The sequence below is a fragment of the Tympanuchus pallidicinctus genome, unplaced genomic scaffold (genome assembly GCF_026119805.1).
Source record: "Tympanuchus pallidicinctus isolate F22 unplaced genomic scaffold, pur_lepc_1.0 scaffold11, whole genome shotgun sequence".
NCBI lineage: Eukaryota > Metazoa > Chordata > Aves > Galliformes > Phasianidae > Tympanuchus > Tympanuchus pallidicinctus.
Genome location: NW_026294627.1, coordinates 11402738 through 11418716, shown reverse-complemented (window position 1 = coordinate 11418716; position 15979 = coordinate 11402738). Strand labels below are relative to the sequence as shown.

The window sequence follows — 15979 nt, the reverse complement described above, 5'->3', positions numbered from 1 at the left end:
GAAAATCACTATCCTGACTGGAACAATTATTTTCAAAAGCAGGAAGGAGCTGCTACTTGTTATACATAGGCATACATCTGAAATATTTTGCTACAATAGCTGAAAGGATGCAAAGAGTCCCACCAGTCAAAACGGTCACGAGCGGAAGCAGCTGTAGAAATATAGCACTGCCTCCCTCCTCCTGTGTCTAACAGCCAAGCTTCAACTGGAAATATTTTCAAACAAAATTTCTTCCACCTGTGGTAGCATTGCTGAGAACGCTTACAGATTTTCCACCGTGAATCCTAAGTGCAAATCAGTCTGATGTATAAGCTGTACAATCAAGCTGTGCACTGTGTTGATTAGCATTTGGAGACATGCTGAGCTATAGTGTATGCTTGTCAAGTATGCAGAAGCAAACAGAAGATAGCTGAACAGCTGTTCAATATTGGATGCAAGCAAAACACCATCAACCATGAACATATACGTTAGATTTCACAAGGTCGTCTTTGCCACACAAGAAATAAAGCTGGCATTTCTATATGGAGAGCCAAAGTATCACCACACATTTGATAACAATCATCACAAGTAGGCTGTTTAAAACTTCTGTGAAAAAAAATTGCTGTTTACTTTGTGGGACAAAATACTAGAAATAGAACTGAGAGAACTGAGCCTATGCTGAACTGAATCATCCTGGTTGAGAAGGCTTTTTGGCTGGTGCTGTCACACTTGGAATGTCCAGACCTCCTCTTTCTTCAAATCACTCCTCAATAAACATTTCCAGCAAGGATTTCTTCACTTAATAGTCACACCACCCAAAATTACTGCATGCAACTAAACTGCATTACCCAAAATAGAATGGATGCTTCTTCAACAAATACTTGTTAAAATATGTGTATACAGAAGAAGAAAGCCCAATTTAGGAGTGATACAGAATTGCCAACACAACCAGTATAAATTTAACAGTCAAAAAACATATGCCAAGTAGCAAATCAAAAGCCAAAATCATATAATGTAAAGTCTAAATATTCTGCATTGCTGTCATATTTCACTTAAAAATGAAATATAGCATAAAGACAGAAGACATCAGGCAGAAGACTGACTACTTAAATAAGAACATCACTGTGTACTTTCTCCATTTCCTCCAATGTAGCATTCTTTGATGCTTTTTGGATGTTCAGAGTATATAGGAAGTGGAAAATATTCAGCTACTTGAATTTCTGGAATGTAAAGTTAGGAGGATTGTTTCACCAGGAACTTTATCTACTCTGTGAAGAGAAAGGAGCATTTCTGGGTATCTGAATTAAAATATAAGGAACATCAAAACTACTGTACTGCTGCACCTAGGTCAGGGCCAGCAACCCACAAGTGTCCCTTAGAGAATCCCTTTCCCTTATGCATATCCCAGAATTAAACTCAGTGATGTACACAGAATTATCTAGAAGGGAACAATGCTTAAACTAAAATGTAAATTTAAAAAATTATCTGAATTGAGATGAGATACAGAGTTTTCAGTAGTCTGTGTGGGGTAAGGGCTACAAAAAACACAGCCAAGTTAAACATACCTGCAACTAGGCAAATGATAACTTCCAGTAAGTAGTCCTTGCTAATTATCAATCTGGCAAAAGTTAAAATAACTGTCCTTTCTAGCTTTTTTCCTACTTGTCATTAAAGACAAATCATTTTTTATTTCATATATACAGAAACACAACAAACTGCTTTAGTCCACTGCTGGAGTATTAGACGTACAGAGGAGTACAGTGGCAATCTAAAAACTAAAGATACAGAAAACAAGAGTAAGAAGTGAGGCTATTACATTAATTAAGGATAATGTTCAAAATACACCCAGGCTTCGTGTATGATGGCAACAGCCTTCCAGGAATTCAGACTGGTTTGTTACTATAACATATCATGGTCATCTTCTATCTACAAGGACTTCTTCATTTATTTGTCACGCCACGGAAAATTACTGCCTGTAACTAAACTGCATTATTCAAAATGCAATTTGAGATAGATGAGTAAATAGTCACCTTTTCAGATTCCTTGTGCTTTTTATTCCTCGGCACAAAGCCAGCACAGCTGAAGATCACACCAAATTCCAGTATGAATTCCATGGAAAACAACCCCTCCCTCTAACAGAAAATTACGCTTTCTAACCAGATCTGTTTTGTAGGAGGCAGGACAGAGTATTTGAGGAGATGGACAGGACTTTTGGAGAAAACAGAAAATATCTGTAACTGGGAAAAGGTACTTTAGGCATCAAAAGCCCAGACAGGAGCGACAGGTAATGTTACTACAAGAAGAGATGTAGAATTGCAACAAAGGCTTACAAAGATTTTAAAGCTTTCAGTACCTAAGATGATGGCAGTTATTAAAGCTTGCCCAACTCCAAAACCATGTTAATTCTAACATGATGTGAACGTCCTTCCTTACAAGCAGATTTGAAACCCTTCTGGTAGCAAAAATATAAGTTATGCCTTGCACTGAAAGAATTTGGAATTTTATGTAAAATTTAGGTTAATTTTACAGGTTGTTGGTGTTTTGGTTTTTTTTTTGTGTATGTGTGTGTATAAGAGTACACAATTAAAGAGAAGGATGAGCATATTATAATTCAAGAGCATTTACACTAAACATCCTAAAGTAACACTAACATTTCAAGGTAACGTAGAAAAGCACCAATGAACTCTGATGGAATATGTAACTTTTCTCTTTTTTGGTAATGGATGCTGAGATGTTATCAGTTTAAACCACTAACAAAATATTGTTCAACAAAGCCCTACAAAATGAACAACTTCAACTACTGATACTGACAAAACTTAAATAGATTTTTTTAAACTCCATTAAATAAAAACATAGGTGGTTCAGAGATTAGATTATTTTGTCATTTTCATCTTTCCTTTTCAGCATGCTAAGTAAAAAATATAGATGCAACTTATCACAAGCTGCAGCAGGGTCTCCAAAACTGTGACGATTAGTACGAAGCATCTGTAAGCTGCAATTAGGACAGTACTTCCAAACAAACAAACACTCCTCAACTCAGAGGGATTAAGGAAAAAGTTATATAAAAACACTGGTCTATATTGTAAAATCCTAATTCTTGACTTAAAAGGCCCATACTTCAAAATAATACAGCTTATAAAATGAAAGATGCCACTATTGGCAGTCCTGACGTTAACAGAGCAAAAATATTGCTAAATTAAATACTTGAAGTGATGGGGAGGGGTGAACGGAACAACCTTAAAATGAACCTCAAGGTGTAGTCCTAAATGTGCCTCACAGCTCATTTGATCTCATAGCAAGCTATTCACAAATTCTTCTGAGTCAGTAATTTGAAATGACTGTTAGTCAACAGATTATGCAAAGGCAAACATGTTATGACTTTGAATAAAAAACCTTCCTACAAGTCTGAACAGACTACTTCCTCCCACAGGAGACAGCTTTTAATCCTCAACTTTTACTAGACTTGCCATTTAAGGAAAGATTCATTTACAGCTGTGGCTTTTGGCATAGACAGATGTTCAAAATAAACTATTACATGTTCTGAACAGAATTTTAAATCAATTTTTTTCCCCTCCAGTAGCTACTCCTACAAACCTGTTAAGAAAGGGATCAGAACTATTTGTAGTCATTGTTCTCAGTTCCTGAGACATTCCAGGAGATGATACGGGATTTTGAGATCCACCATCTTGTTCCATTGTTGGAAGCTGGCTACGGAGAGCCAATTCCTAAAGCAGGGGTGAAGAGGAAAAAAGAAAAGATCTTGTTAGGCATTTGAATGTGCTTTTCAGATATGTAAACATATGACATTTCAGGATAATTGATGCTTTTAGTGTTTTCAGTTAAAAGATTTTAAATGCAATTAAGATTCTGAAGACAAAGCAAGAATTTTTACTGGCTTCATTGCTAATGGAAGTTCAACCAGTCAAGCCCAGGACTACAAGGAATTCACTGTAAATACATTTATACATATAAATTTGTATGTGATCACATAAATCTTCTATGATTTCACTTCAACATCCTTAATAATTATTAAGAACAAAAAGAATTAGCACTACTCAACCCCTAACATATATCTGTTCTTTTTCGTGGAATGCAAGATGTATTCTACGTTCTCCTTTAGCATCAAGTTACACGTTTTGACTAGGTTTTCTCACACCAGCTGATTAGACCTTCACAGCAGAGTACAACCACACCATTAGTTTTTGGATCTGACACACCCAATTGCTTACCCAAGTAAATATAGTCCCCATCCAGCCTGTCCTGGAGTGTCTCCAGAGACAGAAGATGACCACCTCTCTGGGCAACCCATGCCAGTGCCTCACTGCCTGTACCATAAAAAACTTCCTTATATCCAATCTAAATCTCCCGTTCTAGTATGAGACCATTTCCACTTGTCCTATCAAAACAGACCCTGCTAAAAAGCTTAATCTCTTCTTTCTTGAAGTCCCCCTTTAGGTACTGAAAGGCTGCTATCAGTCTCCCCAGAGCCTTCTATTCTCCAGGCTGAACTGCTCCAGCTCTCTCAGCTTGCCTTCGTAAGGGAAGTGTCCCATCCCTTGGATCATTTTTGTGGCCCTCCTCTGGACACACTCCAACAGTTCTATCTTTCCTGTACTGAGGACTCCACATCTGGACGCAGTGCTCCAGATGAAGCCTCACCAGCACAGAGCAGAGGATCACCTCCCTCGCACTGCTGGCCACACTTCTTTTAATGTTGGAGCCAGTGGTTGGCTTGCTGGGCTGCAAGGGCACATTACTAGCTCATGCCCAGCTTGCCATCCAGCAGTACTCTTAAGTCCTTTTTGGCAGGGCTGTATTCTATCCTTTCATCCCACAGCAAGTATCAATAGCAGGGGGCTGCTGCAACACATTTTCTTACGTAATGAAACCAAGTGCATACACTACATGAGCTCTTAGTTTAAAACCAGGTTTACCAGTTAAATTCAGTTAAAACCAGTTTACCAGTCACATCAGACCTGATACAAAGAAACTGATATGAAAAATTCATTCTTGGAATGCTTCATAAGTGGAGATCTAGGGAAGGTCTTTGATATCCCGGAAGAACTTGTGAACTGCAAAAACTGCTTGCTCACATCAAAATTTTTATGCTCTTCTTCCAGAGACCAAAAGTCTTCCAAACATCAGTTGAACTTTCCCTTCTCTGAGAAACTACCTTCGTAAAATGCAACTACTTTTAACTAAGTCCATCTCAGTTTTCTGTCAAATGAAAAGCACAGGGGGTGGATATCACTTGGAATTGCAACACTGCTTTAAGCACCTTCTCAGTCTTGTATTCATACTTGGAATAAAGCACACTTCCATCCTCTACACTGATAGCAGAGTTGTGCATTAGTGAGCTCTCCCCTCCCTGCTCCTATGTCTCTGTGGTAAGAACTCTGTGGCCTTCTCCCCTTACCTCAATTTGATTCCTATATTGCATTTTTATTTCATTTGTTTGCAGTCCCTGACTAGGATGAAGAAGAAGAGCCAACTGCCTGCAGCATGCAAAAGAAGCTTCATCAGAGACCAGTGCCCCAAAGAGCAATAACAAAGCAAAATCAAAATGCAGGAGTCATTCCTGCATATAGAGCATAAAGTGATATTTTATCTCATTGGGAAGACCTGACCTATCACACAGTCACAACAAATCTGAAAAGAGAAAGTTACCACTGTATTTTCTAAATCTTCAGTGGGTAGGAGAGACTGAATGAATTACATTGTACATATAATTTACATTAATACATTAATACATATAATAATGAATTACATTACACATATAATTTACATTATATGACTTTAAATAAATGTATTTCAGTTACCAGCCAGATACAAATGAAAAGTCACTTCTCACTTAAAGGTCTGCCAAATAGGTGTCTTAGGCCAAGAGAGAGAACTACCTTTTCTTAGGAGTGAATGACCTAGTGAAGAATGGAATTAGTACTATTTTAGTCCTTATTTCAGTAACAGCACTGCTAGAAGTGCAAAACGACAACTGTTTGCATTAATGCTACTCATTGAGGAGGCAGAACTAGAGCTCTTCCCACTAAAGAGAATGTCATTCCATCATTCATTAATGTAAAACATTTATGTCCATCTGGAAGTCTGGAAGGGAAAGGCATTACCAAAAAAGCCAAGCTATTCAGAAACAAATACAGAATGATTTTTAAGTAATTCCTTAAGATGAGCATAGTTCTACAAGCCCTCAAAAATACATTGAGTATATTTTTCCTTATAGATGCATGCAGTGGAAGCTAAACTGGTATACCCTGAAGAATGGTCCTTTCATTTCTTCTTCCTTTATAAAACTGACTTTCAATAAATAACCTTTTGCTTCCTGTAATTAAAAAAGACATACGGTAGCACAGAAGTCTGTCCTAGCTCCACATGAAGCAAAGTGAACTCTAGGCTTTTAATTCATGCTTTAAAAATATATCACTTAAAGTCCGAAGGCAAAAATAAAACCATGACAAAATTCTGGCTTAGATTTCTATAATTTCATCTCACTATATTTTTGTATGTATGCTAAACTTTTTTTTACGTATTTCTGGGTAAATAAAAGCCCAGCATAACTACTGTTAACACAAAATCTGAGTTTTGTATATGGTGTACAAGACCAAATGATCTGTCACCTCCATAAGGACAGGAATTCAAAAAAGAAGGCCAGTAGTATGTAATTTTATCACACTGACCCTATCCAATTTTTTTTTCAGATTTGCATAGACACAGTTGTACATGGGGTTCAGAGTCATCTGCAGTCACTCTTCTGAGTGCATTTTTATTTTCATCATCTTTTATCACAGTTTTGAGAAAAGATAAGGACTCCCCTGTATATTTCACATACCATACTCTTACTGAATTAAACATAGAAGAAGGTGGTCAACTTAAACAGATGCTTCAGTTTATTTATTTATTTATTTATTTATTGTATACTCAGTTTACATGAGCTGAGTAACATTTCTTACTCTAAACACCATTCAAGAGTGAAAACTTTTGTAGGTTCACAGAGATGGAAGAGAGGTGTTAGGGGAATGAGGGGCCACTGCACTTTGAGCTATCAGTACCAGTTCTTCACTTTAAGTATTTATGTTCTTAATTGAGAGCCCCAGAGTTAAAGCATATGTAGAAAAGAAAGAGAGAAAGAAACAGATGAAGACAAATGAATTCAGCAATGAGAAGTTATGCAATTAGAGAAGAGTAAAGGGAAAACTTAAATCATTCAGTGTCGCAATCATGAAAACCAGCAAAATTAATTCAAGAGGTGATAGTGATAGAGTGATAGTTAATTGCACAGTGTACACTTGGCATGGGACTCAATTCTACGTAATGTCTTCTGCCTAAAGACTCCTAACAAAAGCTTTTAAACAACACCTTTGCAAGCATGGATGGGGCAGCATAAACTGGAATCAACATCTCTAAATAGAGTCTGGTTTTGCAGTCCACTGCTGTAGCACTGCTACAAACCCTTCTTGCTGTGTATCAGCCCATGCCTCCAAACACTGCACCTCCCCAGTGTGTCCCCGGAGCTCCAGAAAGACAAGCATGTGTCAGCAATTAGCCAGAGCTGGATGGCCTCCCTCTCCAATTTCTGTTTGCTCCTAGCAAAAGGTGTTACACACTGCCATCTCAGGCTCAGGTTAAAGTGACTCATCTTCTACTGACCAATTGCCTTAGCAGAACTGATGGCCTTTTTAAAATGCAAAAATCTTCCTTATAACTCTTTTTCTCGGGAACTTAATACCCTTGATGAAACCAACACTGATCATTTTTCTCTTGTCAATCTAGGTCAGCTTCAGATCCCATGGAAGGATGGGAAATGAGAGCGTCACTGGATAACACTGGGATTCACTAAGAAACAAAACAAAAACATTTCAAATCTCAGTGGAAGTGGTGTACACACAGGTAAATCTAAAGTTGAAATACATGTATGAAATTTAAAGCAGTTAAATCAAATGTACCAACAATACTTCCTACCTGAATCTTGCTTTCAGCTTTGGGATGTTTCCTAGGCCCTGCAAGAACTGCACTGTAATTCACTTCTCTCCCCTCCCCCCAAAAAAGAGGTGCAAGTAAGGACCAAAGCACTAATCAAAAGAAATATAACAAATTAATGCTACTATTTTATCTTTTTTCTCATGAGATTTTACCTGGGAAAAAACCTTATTAATATTTCCAGCTTCTCTGAATTCACGCAAGCTGACTGCAGAATGCAGAAGTGTTTGCTTACTAGAAAATGTCTCAAACATGACAGTCAAACAGCTTTATTTTTGCATATGTGCAAAGCAACTAAAAAATACTTCATTGAAAAATAGTTTCCTAGGAACACTTTCCTGAAATGCTTTAAGTGTTCTTGAGTAAGCTGGTGAAAGGTATCAAACACCAGCTACAAAAAAAAAAAAGAATTAGCAGAAAGGGAAACAACATTTCAAAACCAGTCACCGTTTAGCACTACAAGTGCTTATAATTTATGCAGGTAAGAGCAAACATGAAACAAGTAAACAGTGAAAGACAGGCCAAATGTCTGGGCAGATTCTTCTATGAACTGAGGAGCATTCAGAACGTCCCTCTAAAGCTGATAAGAAATAGGCCTTGGGGTAACAGTACAGACAGTCAGAAAAGTACTTCACAGAAGGACAAAAAAGATGGAGATAACACAGTACACATTCCAGGCATACAGAACCACCAAGAAAGAAAACAGCACAGAGGTACTAGAAAGGTAAGTCAGAGAAAGGAGCCCAGCAGACTGCACAGAAATTGGGGCCGTTTCTGGTGCTAAGACAGAGCTCTTCATTCAGACCTGAAAAGAAGCATCAGACAGAAAACAAATGGCTGTATACAGAGAAACCTATCGCACAGGGCTGCATAACAAGCTTATCTTATTAGAAAATGCCTTAATATTACTGGCAGAAAAATAAGAATCTCCCAATCTTAGCACAAGAAAGTAGACTGTGTAAACATACATGAGTAACACCCCTCTTTTTCCACTGTATACTAGAAGGCAAGTATTATCTAGTTATGCATCCAATTTTATGATTTATACAGAAGTTGACTGACATCTACTTTAAATGAGATGTTGACAGTTGAATGCTAAATGTAGGAAACTGAAAGGAGAACTAACGGAGGTGGAAAGAAAGTCCTGTCATTCAATCTCTTAACTGGGACAGATATGCATCCTTAGGATAGCCACAGAGAAGTCACAATGATGAGAACAAGAGGATGGATGGTTGGTGTTTTCAAATTCCTCGGATAAAGCCATAGCCAAGATGCTTGCTTGCATGTAGTACAAGAGGAAGTCAATGTTTGCTTTAAATTCCTTTGAATTTGATGCTTTCAGAATTATAATAAAGCATGTCCTCGTTCAGAATCTTAAGACTTAAGATGAAGGATGACTGAACAACTGTTTAATCTTTCTGGAAGATACTTCAGTGTAAAGGCCTCCATACATGACACTGAGTATCAGTATCACTACAGGACACTACAGCATTATGGCAGAGGGACTGCATCTAGCAAGGACGCAACATTTACTCAGAACCAGAAAACCTGACCGAAGATATCAACTTTGTATCCAAATTAGGTGACAAAAACCTCAAGAAGCCCGGGCTACATGAAGGATGTTGAACTAGATGACTTCTGTCATTCCTTTCTAACATATTTGATGTTATGATTAAGAAAAGCTCAGAGATCCAGATCAAAGCTAAAAAAATGTTCTCAGTGTTCATTTATGTAAAAGAGATACCTTACAAAAGGCAAACTTCAAGAATGCTGGCGTGAGGTAGTTTATTTACTAAATGAAGACTTTGACAGGCTCCAAAGTTGGACTGAATATAATTTAGACCTAATTCTGAGAATTCAGAGCACTGAACACTGGAAGATTTTACTTTTACTTCTTCCTTAAAGGAACATACACAAATTAGCAAATGTGTATCTAATAAAAACAGAAAACTCCTCTAAGCCTCACGAATTTTATTCACGAAGGAATGTATCTGTAAGCAAGAAGAATTTGACAAGGTAATTCCTCTAAAGATTTTCCAGATTCACTAGGTTGACCGTGATCTAATGAGATGTACGCTTTAGGACTTGAATAACAGCACCACTACAGCAGACAATGTTTGATCCTATAGCATAAGGCATCAAGAAAGCAACTTCTAAAAATAGCTCTAATGGCTGTAAACTAAAAGAAGAAAATTTTAAGTTAGATATCAGGAAAAAAAAAAAAAAATCAGAAGGTGGGTGAGGCCCTGGCACAGCTGCCCAGGGAGCTGTGGATGCCCCATCCCTGCAGGTGTTCAGGACCAGGTTGGATGGGGCGCTGGGCAGCCTGACTTAATGGGCGGCAACCGTGCTCACAGGATGGGAGTCAGAACTAGATCTTTAAGTTCCCTTCCAACCTAAGCCATTCTAAGACTCTAAACATCATCTTCCATATGCAGCTGATCATTACATTATTAAAATGACTTACACATTTAGGTAAACACATTTAGGTGATACAACATGAATGACTAGTATTACAAAACTTAAGTTGACACGGTTACATACTTTTCTACCCACCAGAACATTCAAAGCTGGCTTGGCTCATTATCAAGTGCAGACTAAAACTGATCCCAGTCAGGTGAGTACAGATGGGAGCTTGCTATGAAGCAAGATTAAAGGTAACTGGAACTCTTCTGTTTACCCGAGTCCTTTCACTGGTTCCTATCCCAAAGAAAATAGGCTGATGCATACATATTTTCAAATTACTGATAAGGTCCCTTGAGTTTTTACAGCTTTTTACTGATTTAAGCCAGAATCGCACTAAGTTTGAGAAATCAAATCTGTCGGAATTAAGTATGAAACTGATTCCAAAGACTTCCATTTGCTGCATATTTCTAAGCTGGCAACAGGAAGATGTTACTTTGAAAGAGGGAACAACAACATGATAGGGTTTCCAGGCATCCCAGGAAAGACAGAATCCGGTTTTGGCATTCAGCAAGAAAAGCATCACTCCTGAATGACCTAATTGTAGCAGAAGATAAGGTGTTTCCAACTGGTGTGGAGGAGCATGTGTCTCTGCTTATTTCCTTTTATACCAGCAACCTCTAAGTAATTTTTCATCTGCCTTCTATAACCAGATCTAACAGTGATCGATGGGAACATTATATGATTAATGCTCAGTAAATGAATCAAATAGTTGGGTAATGATTACAAATCAGGTTAAGTGCTTCAGTTTTAGTGCTCTGCTTATACTGTCAAAAGATGTTTTTCAGAACATCAGTACTGTCTCTGAAGTCTGAGTCTCTCATTTTGAGGATGACCTTCTCAGAAGAATTAGTAATGTATGAATTCTACAGCACGCTTTAGAATGCGACAGTACACCAGTACTCATCACTTCCAAATACAGGGTACTTCCTTTTATTCTGGCTTTCCTGCATAGTGCAAATACTGTATTTCTTAAAAAAAAAAACAACAAAGTACAATGCAAGCCAATATAAATACTGTCCTAAAAGCCAGTAGATTAAGAATAATGTTAGTAGTAGCAAGCAATAAACTGTCTGAATATATCCATAAATCCACTCTTTCAGGGATTCATCTCATATTCAAGTGCCCAAAAGAAGCCCACTTTCAACTGTTTATTGTGCTACACATTTTGACCATTTTCATTTGCTCCGAGCTTGGACAGCTTCATAGAATTATTGTTCCCAGTGGAGAAAATGCATCTGTGCAAGAGCTGGCTAAATCTCAAAGTGGAATAATTATCTATTATATTGCCATAGCAATTACTTTATTAGTCTAATTTATTAAATGTTTATTACACTGTACATGCTTAAACATTTCAAGTGACTTTTTATTAACAGATTCACAGACACCCTTTAAGATCACACCTGCTCACGAGGAGAACATGCATACGAATAGAACTTAAAAGCCACAAACTACTACCTTAGCAACAATGAGAGGTTTGCTTTAAATACACATCTTGACGACTTCAGGACTGGAACAGTGGTACAGAGGTATCTTCAAGAATGCTAAACAAGAACACGGCTTTCAACGCAGAAAAATGTGCAATGAATTCCTCATTGCATTTATATATTGATATCGAGTTGTGGTAATGCAGCACTCTTAAAAAACAATGTTAGGGTTGTGATCAGAGAAATGGTTCAAAAATATGTATGGCAGAGCATGTTTTTTCTTAGAATGCCTTTACGTTCCTCAGCTAGTCTAATCTAATGCTTTCATGTTTCTAATTATGCTGAAACATCAGTTAAGAGCCTACCTGATGTTTTGGAGAATTTGCTGTGCTGGGATTCCGCATTGCCTATGAGTAAAAATAAGATGGATAAAAATTACTTTAGCTGCATGTTTTGCCTGTGCAGGCGGTCTTATAAACACCATCTTGTAGTATCAAGCCCCCAAGACAGGCCAGATGAGACAGGTTAAGGGAGTTAAGAAACTATAAAAATCATGAGATAGTGAAACAAAACTCACAGATTTACCAAGGATGTGTACTTGACAGAAAAGCTGGACGCCCAGAGAGAACAACATGAAGGGAGTTGGCTGTCACCTGGTCCAAAGTTAGTCAGATTCTCAATGACAACTGAGGCAAGAAGAAAATTAGAATGCCTACCTAGAAGCATGCTAGCACAGGGTAAGATGTTTGTTGGTGGATTAATAGCAAAGCAGGAACAGCAGAGGCCCAAGTGCTTAAGCAGAGAAAGTCCTGACACCATCTTCGCAATGTACTCTTACCTAGAGTACCACAAAAACTAACAGCTTTAAGGATGACCCATCTTATACCAAGAGATGCTGAAGATTCTTACAAAACAAGCCTTGACTACAAGAGATAACGGGAGTCAGATTCCAGGATAGAATGCTGCAGGTGAATAAGAAGGAGAAAAGCTGTCTTTGAGGACAAGATATTATTCTCTCCTGATACAAGACCCATCACCCAAAGTGAAAAGGGAACAGGGTAAGATTTTAAAAGCTTTTCCTCAAAGAAAAGATTAGTGTTTTCCTCAGTATCAAAAAAGAAAACAAAATCAAAGAACATCCTAAGTATCTTGCAGAATGGCAGTCACCTTTTTTTAAACACACAGATGGAAAAGTGGAAGTGAAAGGCTTAAAGTGAAAAGGAAGCCAAGCCCAAATTCAAAATCCAGAGATTCCAATGTCCAGTGCTACACTTTGACATTCACTATGGCAATACTTGATATAGTAGAAAACGCTGAAAGAAACAGTTTGCAGCCTAATTATGAAATCTGAAATTGCTCGCTATAAGAAAAACAGTGGTTCAAAATGCAGCATGAATGCTTGAGTTGTTCCATGCTCTCTTCCACTGTTTCACAGATGAGCTATTTGGCAACAAGGTGTCTCTTCAATGTTTCTTACAAAAACTTAAAAAGTACTGTAGAATCCAACTGGACTGACGTTCTTCTGAAAGTGAAATACTTTCCTCTACTTAAAAGGGAGAACTAACACAACTGTGGGAACCAGCTTCTTTTTGCATGACTCAGAACTCAGTGACTATGAGACATATTCTCAAGAGCAATTTCCACAGTCAGACCAACGGTCCATGATGCCATCCTAACAGCGAAGAAACTTGACCTCAGAAAGTTCTGTTAGAGAGGGAGGAATGAGGGAGGAAGGCAAAATCCTTCAGTGGGGTCAGATGCTTTCACCACCAATCTGAGATCCACTAACAGAACGACTTCAGACCTTTTTAGATCTCAAAGCTTTAAGACTCAGCAAAACTTAGCCAAAACAAAACAAAATATAACATACAAAGAAATAGCGGAAGTAGGTGTCTAACCTGTGGCCTCACCTGCCGAAGCAGTTCTTGATGCTTCAGTCTCAGCCTTTCCTTCTCCATCTGTAGCTGCTGAAGTCTCATCTGTTGTTGCTGATTGGAGCTACTCCCACCCATGACGCCACCTTGGGGACTCTGAGGAGCCAGAGGGGGTGGCTGTTTCACCGGAGCACTTTGGCTGATTCGCTGATTCATGGCTAAGGAACCAAAACAATAAACGTTTAAAAATAAAATTCAAACAAATACAAGACAAGTACTATCCTCAAACAGGATACAGTAAGAAACTACAAGCCATGACCATACAAAACTTGCAGTCACACTGACGTTCAGCATGAAATGTATGCTCGCGTGTATTATTCCTGTGAAATCAACGTGACATTCTCACGTTAACGTGTAATACTTGTTCTAAAAGCTCCTGAAAACAGAGTTAAATGTGCAAATTGGTGCAAAATGTCCAAGCGGTGGGAAAATAATTCCATTTTAATTAGAATGCTTACTCTCTCTTCTTCCCAATACATTGTTGTCAGCGTGGACACAAATAGTGCAAAAACACTTTTCTTGTTCACATGAAATCTTAGAATCACCAAACGTACACAATGACAAAAGAGATCTCACTTAGATTCAGCTACCTTGGTTACATGCTATACCTTTGCAATGGGGTACAGGTCAGACAACAACCACTCACATCATTTTTGGAATCAGTTTTGAATATTACAGACTCCATTTAGACTTCTAGAGCATCCTGACATGCAAAATCAGTGCTGATAGAGGAATGGCAGATGAATTACACAGACAAAAATACTACCATTTACACAGGAAATATTTTACTGATTTCTTTGCTTTCTGCTTTCCCACAAGGGCTCCATGATGCACCTTTTCTGCTCAACTAATGCACTATGAGGATCCATGTTTCCTTCCCCCAGAAGGCAAGAGTTAAACTTATTTTGTTTTATAAAACAATGCATCTGCTTGACAGACATGATGTTCCCTCCACAAGAGTTGAAGTCAACAGAAGCACAGGAGTTCCCACAGTAGAACAGAAGGCTGGCAAAGGCTGAATACGTCATTAGGGCACTATTTTCAGAAGCTTTCAGTTTTGCAATTAGCTCTCCATCTTGTCTTCAACAGCTTGAATCTGTTAACATTAACAGCATGCTGCACAATGCATTTGTAGAAGCAGTCACAGGAGAGGTAGCATTTTTTTTTTTTCCTTCCGAGAATGAGGATTCTGGTTTATGGGAACTCACAGGAAAAGGTTGCTCTGGTGCAAAGAAAATCATATGCTGCCTTAGTTTGAATTAATATTTTCATCATAGAAAAGGGATTCCTGAAACACGAACACTTAAAGTTTCTTTCTTAAAATAGTTATCTCAGAGAATCTGTGTCACCTTTTCTCTCAGAAGCCCTTCAGTCTCCATTGTCTTTTGAGTGTTCAACTTAAGGTGCACAAACACCTTTCTTTCATGCCAGAAAAGTCTAAAAATGTCTGTCTCACAGCAAAAATGGCTGTTGCTTCACAGCTTTGCTCCCCTCCCCTTGCCACAGCTCATCTTCCCATTGAGAGGCAATATAAAAAGAAAAATGTCACATTAAGAACAGAAGAGAGAAAAAACAGTCAACAGCTACAGAGCCAACTCTCTAGTTTAACCATTCAATGATTCTCACAGAAACAACACTCTAAAGGAATAGTGGGTTCTATTATTTTTATCAGTCAATTTGAAAGACAGCACAATGTGGAACTGCTTCAAGTAATTTGAAATAATGTTTTATATAGTTACTCCAGAAAGAGTTTTATACATATGATCACAAATGAAATAAAAACTTCCTGTAAAGTAAACAGGTGAAACAGGAATAGAAACTGCAACCAAGTGCAGCTAGAAGGAGTGAATACAAAAAGGCTGGAGATTCAACTGCAACCTGCAAGTCTCATCCTGAGCTAGTGAAAAACAAAAGAATAAGGGGCAATTAAAGATGCATCGACTAGAGCTTAGAATGAAGCAGCTTGTCAGACATTTAGCACCTGAACTTCAGGAAGAAGTGACCAGAATCAGCCAACCTGCTTTACTGTGTGAGCTACAGCCCCTAGGACAGCAAAGGGAAGAGACAGGGTGGCTTGCTTCTCTGCTGAACAGTTCCATGTGCTCTGAGACACCAGAAAATGCTAAGCAAAAGTTCCAACAGCACCAATCGCTGTGCTGCAAAGGATGTGAGCAGCACACATAAGCT

At 38.2% G+C, this 15979-nt stretch overlaps 1 protein-coding gene across 8 annotated transcripts in view; it reads right to left on the bottom strand.

Moving 5' to 3' along the window:
- The window catches only part of YAP1 (Yes1 associated transcriptional regulator), an 83702-nt gene that overhangs the window by 5589 nt on the left and 62134 nt on the right, over positions 1 to 15979 (bottom strand). For 2 of the 8 annotated variants that reach the window (XM_052670924.1, XM_052670920.1), the window contains 3 exons: positions 13757 to 13950; positions 12224 to 12265; positions 3574 to 3704 (listed from right to left, as the gene is read on the bottom strand). In XM_052670924.1, the coding sequence (XP_052526884.1) occupies positions 3574 to 3704; positions 12224 to 12265; positions 13757 to 13950 (367 nt within the window). The remainder of the gene's footprint in view (positions 1 to 3573; positions 3705 to 12223; positions 12266 to 13756; positions 13951 to 15979) is intronic. The other 6 variants (XM_052670925.1, XM_052670921.1, XM_052670926.1 and 3 more) reach the window with 3 other exon arrangements.